This window comes from Lissotriton helveticus, assembly GCF_964261635.1.
Source record: "Lissotriton helveticus chromosome 1_1 unlocalized genomic scaffold, aLisHel1.1 SUPER_1_unloc_9, whole genome shotgun sequence".
NCBI lineage: Eukaryota > Metazoa > Chordata > Amphibia > Caudata > Salamandridae > Lissotriton > Lissotriton helveticus.
The window spans coordinates 3,557,102-3,572,166 of record NW_027611736.1 but is presented as its reverse complement, the minus strand read 5'-3'; the positions used below and the strand labels follow the sequence as shown (position 1 = coordinate 3,572,166).

General features: G+C 42.8%; 1 protein-coding gene across 1 annotated transcript; it reads left to right on the top strand.

Moving 5' to 3' along the window:
• Nucleotides 1-10,750: 10,750 nt before the first annotated feature.
• Nucleotides 10,751-14,738, top strand: LOC144806585 (uncharacterized). The gene is made up of 2 exons (XM_078672920.1): nt 10,751-12,073; nt 12,154-14,738. The coding sequence occupies exons 1-2, from the start codon at nt 11,664-11,666 to the stop codon at nt 13,751-13,753; spliced, it is 2,010 nt and encodes a 669-aa protein (XP_078529046.1). The 5' UTR covers nt 10,751-11,663; the 3' UTR covers nt 13,754-14,738.
• Nucleotides 14,739-15,065: the final 327 nt, after the last annotated feature.

Here is a 15,065-nt window from a genome sequence, read left to right as displayed (position 1 = left end):
AGTGAATTATATGGACTTCAACCCATGGGATGTATAAGCATTAGTACAGTTACTGAGTTACAGTATAATACACTGTTCGTGGGACAGCGCTCAATACACATGTAAATAATACTCTCTCGGGGTTCTGAAGTTATATGCAATATATTCGGTTTCGCCTAGAATTATTATTATGCCATTAAAAAAACTATATAATATGCATACCTTTATTGGGGTTTCTTGAGTTGATGTGTGCTTTTTGGCTGAAGAGACCGGATGCGTTCAGCAATACATGCTTATTTTCTGAACTATTTCTCCCCCCCCCTCCCCCCCCCTCCTCCATCGTAGCTCTGTCTGCTCCCCCAACCATCCACCCCTTCCAGCAGAAGCTTGGTGTTTACATCCACTTCCTGGTGTTTTCTACACAAGGTGATTTGTGGAATTGAGACGACATTGATCTCGACACACACACACCAGCCGTCCGAGATTGGCGGCACGCTTGCTTTCCTTGCAATAACTGCTTACGTGACAACGCGCCTGCATCAATGTCAGATTACCCCAACTACTTCTGTTAATTACAGCCTCACACCCATCCACTCTGACACAACCGCACTGAGCAACATCGCTTTTTTGTTGGCAAAACGGATTACGAAAAGTTGGAAGGAAAGAAGGGTCTTTTAATCTTTGATCGGTCGACACCTGGTGGTTTTATGTGGCAATTGCATCATCTTGACATATTTTCCGTATATTGTAACGCCACAAATAACAAGCATTGGCATTGCCAATAGGTCTCGCTTGTGGGACCTTATAAGGATTTAGTTTTGCAGCACAATATCCGATTATGCAACAAGGATATTGTGCTGCAAAACTAAATACTTCTAAGGTCCCACAAGCGAGACCTATTGGCTATGCCAATGCTTGTTACTAAGCTTGATCTGGCCAGCGCCTATCATCAGATTGAGCTGCACCCAGAGTCGCGTCATCTTACAGCTTTTGTCTCTCCACTGGGAACGTTTCTATATCGACGTATGCCGTTTGGTTTGGCATCCGTTGCGTCGGTATTTCAGCGTGTAATGTCTAACATTCTCAGTGGAGTAGATGGAGTTTTGGTTTTCCAAGATGACGTGCTTATTTTTGCTAAAGATTCTTATTCACATGACGAGATTTTGCATAAGGATTTGGGGCTTTTTCAAGAACATGGAGTTCTTCTTAAACTAGAAAAATTTAAATTTTGTTGTACAGAAGTGGAATATTTAGGGCATATTCTCACTCAAGATGGAATCAAGCCAAGACCAGGACTATTAGAGGCCATTTCTAATGCTGCTACTCCCACAGATAAGACAGGTGTGAAATCTCTCTTGGGTCTCTGTGAATACTATTCGAGATTCATACCACATTATGCCACCATCGTTCGCCCCATCAGCAATTTGTTAAAGAAGGGAATTAAATTTGAATGGTGTGAGGAATGTGTTTCTGCTTTTAAGAGGGTCAAAGACAGTCTGAGTGCAAGTTCTATCTTGAAGCCTTTTGATCCTAGTTTACCGTGTTGTTTGACGGTTGATGCCAGTCAGGTGGGTTTGGGTGCCACCTTGACCCAGGTAGAGAATGGTGTTGAAAGAACAATTGGATTTGCTTCCAGAGTTTTACGTGCTCCTGAACTGCAATATTCGGTCATAGAAAAGGAACTTTTAGCGTGTGCATGGGCCATTGATAAGTTTCGTTCTTATGTGTGGGGTAAGCGATTTTTATTCCAAACGGATCACAAGCCTCTTATAAACATCTTAAGTGGGACTATAACCAAGTGTTCTACCCCCAGGAATATGCGCATGGTGAGCAGGTTGTTACAATATCATTTTGATGTTAAGCATATCCCCGGTGGCAAGAACGGAAGGGCAGATTTCTTTTCACGGTTTTCTGGCCCAAACTCACTTGATGACGATGTTTCTTTTGCTGATCTTATTGATGAGGATTGTGAAGACTGTCTTGTTGCCAGTGTTGATATCCCTGAACTTAAATTTTGTTCTGAGGAGGAGTGGATGCAAGCTTTTGCTAATGACTCTGTTCTTCAAGAAGTTTGCAATTTTATTAGGTCTGGGTGGCCAAGAGAGAAAGTTCTTTCACTTTCTCTTCAATCTTTTTCTAAGGTCGAAGACGAGTTGTCTGTGGAAGATAATATTCTTTTACGCAATGACAAATTAATTCCACCATAAGTGTTTAGAAAAGGTATTATAATCAGGGCTCATGAGGGACATTTAGGGTGTTCATTTACCAAACGTCGTATTCGTGATACCTTTTGGTGGCCAGGTATGGATGCTGAGGTCGATGAGTTTATTTTGGATTGCAGTATCTGCAAATCTTCAGACAAATCTCTCAAAACTTGTGTTCCTCCACTTATTCCGGTGGAATGTCCAGATCATCCTTGGCAAAAGGTAGGAGTTGATGTGATGGGACCCTATATGACTCTCAGTGGTGGTGCTAGGTTTATTTTAGTGATGATTGATTATGCGTCAAAATGGCCAGAATTCAAGTTAGTCAAGGATGTTGACTCGAAAGTTGTCATTGATTTCTTGAGTGATGTTTGGAGCAGAGAAGGTTTTCCGGAAATTCTTGTTTCTGATAATGGAAAACAGTTTGTTTCTAAAGAATTGGAAGATTTTTTGTCTACTTCTGGGGTCAAACATAGTAAGAGTTCCTTATATTATCCTCAAGGAAATGGTCTTGTGGAGAGGATGAATAGGGTGGTTGGTGATTGCGTGAGATGGGCAAAGGATAGGAATTGTGATGTGGTCAAATCTCTTAGGAGCATGTTTTGGTTTTACAGAACCACTCCTCATTCCTCCACAAAGGTTTCCCCTTTTGAATTAATGAGGGGAAGGAAACCGAACACTTCTTTTCGTCCAGGTTGGATGTCAAAGTGGATTTAAAAATGAATCTGATGTGGAAAAGTTGATGTCTTTTGCAAAAGAAAGTGCAACTATTACTCAGGAAAAACAAAAATCAACCTTTGACATTAAGAAAGGGGCAAAATTGTGCACCTTAAATGTTGGGGATTGTGTCAGAATTAAGAAATCCACTCATGTTAATAAGGAGGAGTGTAAATTTGGTCCTCCTGTCAAGGTTATCAAGATAAGTGGGAATGCTGTTAAAGTTGAAGGAGGGTTTTGGTGGAACTTGAGTAAAGTTTCTAAAGTTAATTGTTCTGGCCAGGAGCAACCTGGTAAGAGTAATTATCAGTCTACTTCTAATATTGTTATTAGGAAGAGTTCTCGTTCTATTGTTAGACCTTTTAGATATAGAGAATAAATAATGGATGTTGTGGATGTTTGGGGGTGGGTCCCTTATTTGATTTGTGTTATGAACATTTTCGTGTTCCCTCTGCACTCTTACTACTTTTGGGTCCAAAACATGATGCCTCTTGGAATTCCTTTATCCTGCCAGATTGCACAGAACTACTACATGCTATGACAACTCTTAAACCGGCCAACCACTGCAATGCTCCTCTGCCTGCAACATTTTTTAAAGAACTCGGCCATTCTACCGCTTTGGTCGAGGATCATTCATGAATCTCTCCTGCAAGGGAGCATCCCTGACTGTTTCAAAATTGGGCAAGTAACTCCCATCACTAAGAAGCCCAACTCGGATCTATCTGAACCTAACAGATAGAGGAACATTCATGAATCGCTCCTGCAAGGGCGCATCCCTGACTGTCCCAAAATTGGGCAGGTAACTCCCATCCCTAAGAAGCCCAACTCGAATCTATCTGATCCTAACAATTTCCGACCGATCACCAACATCATGACACTAGCCAAACTCCTCTAGAAATGCGTCCACAAGCAGCTATGCGACCATATAGAGAAATTTCAACTACTTGACCTTTATCAATCCGGTTTCAGAGCAGGGCATAGTGCCAAAACTGCTCTTAATCACATTGTGGATGATGCTTTAAAATGCCTAGATCAAAATTTCCCCTGTCTTCTGATCCTTCTGGACCTGTCTTCTGCATTCGATACCATCAAACATGAAAACTTGATTAATCTTCTTCAACTTATGATGGGTCTCTCGGGGCAGGTCCTAAATTGGCTTGCCTCTTACTTACATAACCGCACTAAGTGGATTAAACTCAACAGTCCCTCGCATCTAGTACTGCGGTCAGGATTGGAGATCCGCAAGGGTCTGCACTATTGCCCACTCTCTTTAAACACTATATGGAGCCTGTCACCGTCATTTTGAACAATTCTCAAATTCATTATCACATGTACGAGGACGAAACGCAACTGTACCTGAAGATCTCTTCTCTGGAGGACATTAAAACCTTAAATGAGGCTCTCTCTCTGTCACAACAGAGGCAGGTTGACTAACCTTGAAAAGCAGGGTACAGCAGGAGCAATGAAGAGGCTAGGGAACCCCTTCCCTGATTGCGGTAATACCTGCGAGTTGTGAATAAACCGATTCGGGCGGCGGATGTGGTCGCTTGTAGGTGTTCAAGCGGGGAGCCGTTTGGAGACAAAGACCAAACGTGAAGATTTCCCTCTGCCGCTATGCCCATGGGGCACCACACCTCGTAAAACAATATTCTGATCGTTTCCCCTACAACAAGGAGGTTAATGATCTTGAGGAAGAATTTCCTAAAAGGAGCTTCGACAACTGCAGGTCGTATGGTTCCTCATGTTCACTGCTCAGGTCCGAGCGCTTTAGCGTGCTCTGGTAACTGAGTGGTTGAATATTGTATTTTTAGGTCCTGAAGAATGCTGAGCTTAATTACCGCTCCTAAAGCAGAAACATGTTGACCGTACTTTTTTACTATTTCTTTTCTTTCACCTGTTGAATTGGACTAAAGTGTTCATTGTATAAACCTTCTTCTAGTCCAGAAAAATTTATCGCATTTTTCACTCACTGTTTTTAAGGGAGTTAGAGCCACCCTCTTATTAAAGTAATTTTGAGGAGTGGTCCATACTCTTTTTAACCCACTTTCATTCTCTCTAGCTACTAAAGAGGACCCAATGAAGACAACTGGCTACCAATGTTCTATTGGAGCCTGAGGGTTCTTTTAGCTAGAACTTTGAGCACGTGCACTCTATTTTTCCTACTGCATACAACTGCTTTTTCTGGGATTTAATAGCGTCCTGATCAGAAATTTGTCTATCTACTGTATTTGTCACTCGTTTTAACACTCTCTTGTTGTTTGGTATATGGATTTATGAGGGGCATGAGAGTGTTTCCCCTTGGCCCTTACTCTCTTGTTGATGAAGTGAATAAACACTCCACAGATATCACCTCAGCAGGGGAAAGGGAAAAAAGGGATAAATGAAACAAAAAGGTTGTGGCAGCAGACACTCAATGGCTTGGGTAGAAGGAGTTGTAGGCTTCACTCCTATGACAGCCTCTTGTTCCCTGTAAGGGAGACACAATAAAACAGGCATGAGATACCCCCCTAACCCACTTAGTGCAATATGTATATATATAAATAATGAAAACGTGACCAAACTCACTTCACGTCTACCACAATCATCCTGAGAATGCAAAAGGCACAAAATGTAAAAATGAAGTAAAGAAAAGAATAAGAGTCATTTGTTTCTGGTTCTTCAGGGTTGCAACACTTCAGCAAGATAAAGTTTCAACAAAAGTGTAGGGAGTCAGTAACTAAGAGTACTTCTCTGAAAGTGCCACCTTCAGCCTTTCATATCCTCCCGAAAGATGCGTGTATAGTTTGGCTCCATTTATACAAGATTTTGATAAATATCCTGTTGACCTCCCAGATAGACTGTCTCCCATCCGATCCTCTCAACGGCTCATCTAGGCAAAAATAAAATATTAGCACAACCCAAAAGATGTTTTTCTGAATGCACCCGTCCTGCGGGTAGAACATCCAGAGGAAAAAACAATAGAAATCAACTTGTTTCTTCACGAGCGCTTCTGCGAGGGTCCAGAAAGCAGGGATGCAGTGATTCGGTAGCAGGAAATCAGGCTAGTAACTCGTTTTCGGCGCTCCAGCGCGAACACGAGCCGTAAGCCTAAAAATGCTGACAGCCGCAGCTGGCGGGTCAAAAGGTTGCAGTCACGCTCCAGCACGAATGCGTAAAGAAAAAAAAGTAAACCTGGAAACACCCGCGGCATAAGGCTCTGCAGGCGAGTGAGGAAACGCGGCTTCGAGTTTCTGTCAAGGTGGGGATATCACACAATGCGGCAACCCCTGGTACATCGGCAAGAATACACGGGCAGGCATACAGCAGCGTATCTCCTCTGACGCGGACTGCACCTTAGAACACAGGTGACAAGCATCGGCCAACAGGAAAGAGGAGCATATATAGGAAGCAGTAGGACAGATAGTAAACAGTGAAGACAGAGCCCTCCTACAGGTTTTATGGGACTTGTAGTTCTCTGTCCTTATTAGTACATTCATACCTTCTGGCTGCCAATCTTACACCTCCCTGGCTGAAACGTGACACTCGCAAACTCAACAATGGTTAGCCCAGAACCATGTTTTGTTGAATACCCTCAAAACTGAATTCCTGCTGATTGCCCCACACAACCACTCTGCACCGATCCGCGAATGGCTAAAACAACTCACAGCCCTGAACTGCACCCATCACGTGATGGATTCCGCTAAATCATTGGGCATTACCTTAATATGCAAACTCACAACAGCACCACCATTAGGGGTGCCAACTTTCATCTTAACACAATTGAGAAACTCAACCCTTTCCTTCTGCCAGAAGACTCACAGCCTGCAGTACAATCCCTGGTGATATCTCGACTGGAATATGGCCTGGTGACCCTTGCAGGGCTTCCTAAAGCGAGCTTGGCCCCTCTCAGAGCCACGCTCCAAAGCGTCGGCCAGGCTCATCACAGGCTCCAAAAAACACGATCACATCACACCTGGCCTTTTGCAGCTCAACTGGTTGTCTATTGAAGCCAGGATCCATTTCAAAATAGCTTGCTCACACACAAAGCCCTCCATTTCAACACTCCGGCCTATCTGGCGAACAAGCTTGTTCTTTCTGGAGCCGGTCAGAACTTAAGAAGTACGTCCACACTACTCTTGAAACCTCCTAAATTCAGAAAGGAAAGTACATACAAACGTGCTTTCTCTGGCCTTGCACCTAGAACTTGGAAAGATCTGCCTACGGAGTTGAGAACCAATTCCTCCACTGCCTATTACAAGAAACAGGCCAAATGGCTTTTCCTGAGTGGTCATTAACTGCACCTTAATGTACTATTTCTCTAGTCCCCTTGTTGACAGATTTGAAATTTTTTCCCAACGTATCTTTTGCTACGTAGTTTTGATTGGTTGTTAAACTGTTATTTTACTCTAGGGCTGTTTCGGAACTAAATATCAAGATTACTTCGGGGACGGATTACAGATTTGACATTTATTCTACTATGCTGTGACAGGCCAGTATATGATTGTTTCACTGAATGTTACAGGACATTTTTTTTTTGCACTATATGAGAAACTGAACTTGTAGGTATCTGACTTTGTTTACTGTTTATGGTTTACTCCTTGTTGTTTTAAAAATGTTCAGGCATGCTTCGGCCTCTATGTACAGCGCTCTGATACCCGCAAGGGTCATGTTCGCGCTTTAAAAAACATTTAAAATAAATACATTAAAAAGACATTTACTAGTGTGTGATTTTACACATGCAAAACATTTATACCTGGCAGCTATTATCTGACTAGTTTTGTTTTCAAACGTTGTTGAAAGAGCTGCTTAGTCCTCCAACTCCAACTCTTTGTGCATAAATAAGATAAGCAGCAAACAACTCTTCTGGGGACACAGACAAACTCACTGACACCAAGAGAGAAACAGTAATACCGGTTTTTCACAGGCCCTGGGAAAACCCATTGTCCTGCTCATCATACAGACCCATCTCCCTACTAAATGTTCATGCTAAACTATCCACAGGCATTCCGGGCCAAAAACATACTCCGTTCATAATGACCTTATGACTGCAAGCCACAGCAGTGGTGAGATAATACTGCGCGGTTAATAAAATGGATGCTTTCCAACACTGAGAGGATACTGGACACAATGTCCGCCAAGGGCCCGATTTATATTTAGGCGGATGGTTTATTCTGTCATAAATGTGGCAGGTATCCCGTCCACCCTATTAAAAGTGCATTATATCCTGTGGCAATTGAAATAAAGCGGACGTAATCTGTTATGTTTGACAAAATAACCTGCCCGATAAACTCTAAATGAGGCCCCATGTCTGCACCAAGTGTTGTAGAAGGAGCAAGAACCAGCATTATAGGAAGAGGGCCTAGAAGCAGATATAATGCCAGAGTCACTGAAAAGCGATCTGAGTTTGAGAGAGAGGACCGATAGCAAATGCACCCTTCAGTCTCTTGTTGGAACACCCAAGAGTGTTTCATAGGATGCTTTTGTCTTCTTATTATCTGATACCTGAACCCTCACCTGGATCTCCCCCTCGAAGGAAACGGCCTCCAGGTGTTGTGTTTCCTGAGGCTCTGCTCCCCTCAACTAAAGGGTCAATGTGGTGACACCCACGCAGCAAGTGTCCATGTGAGGCCGCAGGAATAGGATCCAGTGTACACGAATACAACGCCTAGTACAGATGGAAGCAGACGCAGAGGGTTACACCCACCTACCTGTGTGCCTCCTCTGTACTTCATAAGCCCAACCTGTGCACCTCCTCTGTTTATACCTCAGAGGCACCTACCTGTGCACCTTCTGTAGAGTGAGTACACAGACCAAGGGGAGTAGGGGAGCTGAAGGACATGGAATGAGGTATACCTGGATAAAAGAAATATGGGATGGAAGAAATCAGACTTCACCTGTGGACAACAGACACCTCCTCCTGCTCTACCAAAGCCCTGTTGAGTCACAAACTAGCATCCTGGCCTTCAGACAGACAACAATAAGTTAAATAACATGGAAAGCGATTATTAATATGCACACATCTGTTGGATTGGGGGATATTTCAGTTAAATTATTGGTTGCGATGGATTCTCTATAAGGAATAAATTACTGATATCCTTGAATATTAAATGTCATGATTTAATGTTTGTTTGCCATATCTGTGTGCGCAAGATAAAGACGGGCCTTTGCAATCAGCCCCTCATTCTGTTTCACAGAACACCCTGGAAGGAGCTGCTGATTGAAATACAACAGGATCTTAACTTTACCTACGTTAGGAAGAACTAAAGACTCATTTTTTAAGTTGTCTTTCAGGGCAGAATCAGTCAATAGTTCAAGGGAGATGGATATATATTACGCTGATAGAAAATCCACCTCAACTCAGGATAATGCTCCAGTCTTCCAGGTTAGAAGGATCCAGAAATGCTTGAGCCCGGAGGGCTGTAAAATGTGTTGAAGGTGACTTAGGACCTTATTACGAGTGTGGCGGTCTTCCAATGAGACTACCACAGCGGCGGTACCAGGCAGACTGCCAAGCCCATTGAGAGCCCGCCGCCGGATTATGACCTAAATCCATGGTGGGTGGGCGGTGCAGCAGCGGTGTCGGAGTGGCTGTATTAGGCTCATTAGAGAGCCTAAACATCATACCACCACCTTAAGAGTGCCTGCAGCACGTTCCTGCACCATGTCATGCATGTCACACTGTGCAGGAACAAGGGTGCAATTCCACTGGGTGGCACAACATGTGCCCCCCGCATGCAACCCCATTAGCAGAATCGTCCGGGGCCCTGTGAGGGCCCCCTTACTTGCATGTCCTTTATCCTTTTCATGGTGGGATCCCCGCCAGGAAAAGGGCAGTGGATATGCAGACCGTAATGTACTTGGCGATGTCGGCATTGGCACTGCCAACATATTCAGGGTGTTTGCAGACCGCCTCCACAGTGGGATCCTTGATCCTGGCGGGGGGGCGGTCCCACCACCACAATTATAATACGCCGATCAGTCTGCCAGGATGGTGGCATTTGGACCGCAACCCTGAGTACGGCGATCATGAGGGCCGTCGCACTCATAGAAAGACTCTTAATGAGCTGCAAGGTAAAGGCAGGAGTTGGCATTTGAGCTGATCCAGTGTGAACAGGAAAGCAGTGTGGAAAAAGGTGTCTGGAGTTACCTCTGTCATATATACTTCCTAAAGAGCTACCTTTGTTATACACTTTCTGAAGAGCTACCTTTGTTATAACTTCCAAAAGAGTTACCTTGGTTAAATACTTCCTGAAGAGTTACCTTTGATATACACTTCCTGAAGAGTTACCTTTGTTATACACTTCCTGAAGAGTTACCTTTGTTATACACTTCCTGAAGAGTTACCTTTGTTGTACACTTCCTGAAGAGTTACCTTGGTTAAATAATTCCTGAAGAGTTACCTTTGTCATGTATACTTCCTGGAGAGTTACCTTTGCTATACACTTCCTGAAGAGTTACCTTTGTTATACACTTTCTGAAGAGCTACCTTTGGTAGATACTTCCTGAAACTGAATTAACGGCAGCGCTTCCTGATTCCTCTCTTTTTCCACAATCTGTTCTGTTTAAATGAAATCTTGTCCATGTGTATCCACCCAAAACTGTACCTGTAGCACATGAGTGCTCTGTAGCTGCCCTCGCCTTAGTATTTTACTCTGGAACATTGGTAAATCACTGCCTTTTCAGAAGTAAATAAGATGTGACATGTTCAACCGCAGTTTTAATGAAATATCCATGTATGGTAAAATGTTCCTCACAAAATTTCAAATATGGTAGAGAAGAGATGTCTTATCCAGCTGGTTAAATATTGTGTATTCACATTCTATTACAGTTGCATTTAGTAATATTGCATTTCTTTACATCCAACAGAGAATAAGCCTTAAATGCACGGATTGATTATGAATAATGAAGATAACACATCAAACCTGCCAAAATTATCAAAAATAAGGAGCTCCAAAAACATCAGAGCAATCAGAGGCAGAGGACGGATCCAGGAAGACGCAGTCAAAGGCAATTCAGTGAGTGTCCGAGTCTGAGCTCTGCACCTCGACACCCCAAGACGAAGAAATGACCTCAACAAAACCAAGACAACAACACTGACAAACCACCTGCTGTATAAACAAGCGTCCAACACCAGCTTTGATCATGAGGCCGGTATGAGAGTTGGAGGAAGGTCTCGTGTCTATTTGGGATCCATAGTTTGGAACAAACTCCCTCTTCAGTTTTGAGCTGTTAGCAACATGAAAATGTTTAAAAAATGTTGAAAACTTGGCTTTTTGTCCATGTTGGAAACAACAAGATTTACTTTCTTTTCTGACCTGTGCTTTGCCCCGGGACACTCTTTGGAGTAGCTGTACACATTACGAGTCGCTTCATTATCATGATCTTGCTAGAGCAGTACTTCTCTATCTAAACTGACACCAGACCAGCATTCAGTGCTCTAGGTGTATTGTTAACTCTTTCGGGCCAAACCACAGGAACCAGGGAAAAGCACAACGAAGTGGAGCCTAACAACTGAAGGCTAAAGGAAAGGGGAGATCTGCTCTCTAAAGTACAGAGTATTGTCCCAATTTGCACCTATCGGAAGGAAGATTAAGCTTTACCCGCAAGCATGCAAAGCCATTATGCAATCTAAAGATGCAATCACCCACAAGGAAGCCTTACTGATATTATGAATGTGGCAGGTATTTAGTGAATCTTGTATTTTATTGTTAAATCGGAAATCAAGCGCCCAAAATATCACATATATACAGGGAAGTTGAAAATAACGCAAGTGGTTTATTAACTATGCTGACCCTTCAGGAAACACGTTCAGGAGACAAATCTGGCAATTGCACTGAATATGTCAAGAACTTTAGCCAGTTAGAAACCATAAAAGAGCATCAGCGAATACAAACAGGGGAAAAACCATACCATTGCAATGAATGTGTGAAGAGCTTCAGTCGGTTAACAAACCTCCAAACACATCAGCGAACCCACACAGGGGAAAAACCATTCAAGTGCACTGAATGTGTGAAGAGCTTTAGTCAGATGTCACACCTCCAAACACATCAGCGAACACACACAGGGGAAAAACCATTCAAGTGCAGTAAATGTGTGAAGAACTTCAGTCGGTTATCAAACCTCCACACACATCATAGAATACACACTGGGGAAAAACCATACCATTGCAAGGAATGTGTGCAGAGCTTCAGTTGGTTATCACTCCTCCAAACACATCAGCGAACACACACAGGGGAAAAACCATACCATTGCAGTGAATGTGTGAAGAGCTCAGTGGGTTAACAGACCTCCGAAGACATCATAGTACACACACTGGGGAAAAACCATACCATTGCAATGAATGTGTAAAGAGCTTCAGTCGGTTATCAAACCTCCACACACATCATAGAATACACACTGGGGAAAAACCATACCATTGCAGTGAATGTGTGAAGAGCTTCAGTGGGTTAACAGACCTCCGAAGACATCATCGTACACACACTGGGGAAAAACCATACCATTGCAAGGAATGTGTGAAAAGCTTCAGTCGGTTATCACTCCTCCAAACACATCAGCGAACACACACGGGGGAAAAACCTTACCATTGCACTGAATGTGTGCAGAGCTTCAGTCGGTTATCACTCCTCCAAACACATCAGCGAACACACACGGGGGAAAAACCTTACCATTGCACTGAATGTGTGAAGAGCTTCAGTTGGTTATCAAACCTCCAAAGACATCAGAGAATACACACACGGGAAAAACCTTACCATTGCACTGAATGTGTGAAGAGCTTCAGTCGGTTATCAAACCTCCAAAGACATCAGAGAATACACACACGGGAAAAACCTTACCATTGCACTGAATGTGTGAAGAGCTTCAGTCAGTTATCACACCTCCAAAGACATCAGAGAATACACACAGGGGAAAAACCATTCAAGTGCACTGAATGTGTGAAGAGCTTTAGTCAGATGTCACACCTCCAAACACATCAGCGAACACACACAGGGGAAAAACCATTCAAGTGCAGTAAATGTGTGAAGAACTTCAGTCGGTTATCAAACCTCCACACACATCATAGAATACACACTGGGGAAAAACCATACCATTGCAAGGAATGTGTGCAGAGCTTCAGTCGGTTATCAACCCTCCACACACATCATAGAATACACACTGGGGAAAAACCATACCATTGCAGTGAATGTGTGAAGAGCTTCAGTGGGTTAACAGACCTCCGAAGACATCATCGTACACACACTGGGGAAAAACCATACCATTGCAAGGAATGTGTGAAAAGCTTCAGTCGGTTATCACTCCTCCAAACACATCAGCGAACACACACGGGGGAAAAACCTTACCATTGCACTGAATGTGTGCAGAGCTTCAGTCGGTTATCACTCCTCCAAACACATCAGCGAACACACACGGGGGAAAAACCTTACCATTGCACTGAATGTGTGAAGAGCTTCAGTTGGTTATCAAACCTCCAAAGACATCAGAGAATACACACACTGGAAAAACCTTACCATTGCACTGAATGTGTGAAGAGCTTCAGTCAGTTATCACACCTCCAAAGACATCAGAGAATACACACAGGGGAAAAACCATACCAGTGCAGTGAATGTGTGAAGAGCTTCAGTCAGTTAACATACCTCCGGAGTCATCAGCGAATACACACAGGGAAAAACCCATACCAGTGCAGTGAATGTGTGAAGAGCTTCAGTCAGTTAACAGACCTCCGGAGACATCAGCGAATACACACAGGGGAAAAACCATACCAGTGCAGTGAATGTGTGAAGAGCTTCAGTCAGTTAACAGGCCTCCACACACATCAGAGAATACACACAGGGGAAAAACCCTACCATTGCAGTGAATGTGGCAGTAGTTTTACTTAATTTTCAGCATTAAGAAATCATCAGCGAGCTCACAAAGGGGAAACAAATCTTTTAAATGCCATGAATGCTTGAAAAGCTGTAGTCTATTATCAATCCTAAACAGGCATCAGCGAACACACACAGAAGAAAAGCCTTCAAGTGCAATGAATGTGTGAAGAAATGTAGTCAATTGTCAAGCCTATGTAGACATCAGCTTGCACTCACTCTGTAAATACCATACAACTATAGTGAGTGTAGAAGTACCTTTAGGAAATCTTTCGCGTTAAGGATTCATCAGTTAATGCTCACAGAGAAAAAACCTTTCAGGTGCAGTGAATGTGTGAATATCTTCTGTCAGTTATTAAACCTATGGATACATCAACTAACATACACAGAGTAAAAATGAGCATTGCAATGAATGTCAGAAGTGATTTTGTCAATTGCGAACACACCTGGGGTAAACTTTACAATTGCACTAAAAGTGTGCCAAGATTTTGTCAATTTCTGATCCTACATAGCCTCAGCAAACACACACCTTCATTTAACTCACTTAGAAATAATCCCAGATATTCAGTGAATTCAGAAAGAATTTAAGAACATTAACAATAATATTTACTCATCTGAGGACATGGACAGTAGCAGAACAGTGCCGTTATTGTGAGATAAAGGAATTACAGGAACAAGTATATAATTATGTGGGATATTCAAATACCAGATGACTGAAGACTCGACTAGAAGAAAAGAAGAACACCAAAGATTTGTAGAATATTAAAAGTGTCTGTTCCCAGTGATTGTTCACTTCGGTACACATAGAAAAAACAATGTGATGTAACACGAAATCCACTGGGAGACTAGCACAATGTGGAATAAAAGAAAAGAAACACTGGTGGTTTTTATTTGGCGATGAAGAGTTACAAAGAAAAACATCCAAGAGTTCCTGTTCATGCTACCTGTAAAAGTGTAGTGAAGATACGGTTCTGCCTGCACACATTGCTATATTAGCATAAGTGAGGTAGCTTCTCAACAGCATTTTGCTGCTTTTGCACATGACACTACATGTTTCTGTTTTTATAAAGACAAACTGCTTGCTTTTCCTTCACATGAGAACAGTCGTTTTTCACATCTCTAGACTCACACTGCGACCTCAAGTCTGCACAACCTGTTCAAGGTTAAAATAACAATCTATGCTGTAGATGCAGGTTGATCGACCCACGCTCTAGACACAACACAAACACAGCTGCTCATTTCTGAAACTCAGGTGCTTTTAATATTGCACGGCATGCATGAGACTAATATTTGGAAAAACCTTTTCATCGACAAAGAGCTGTGCTGA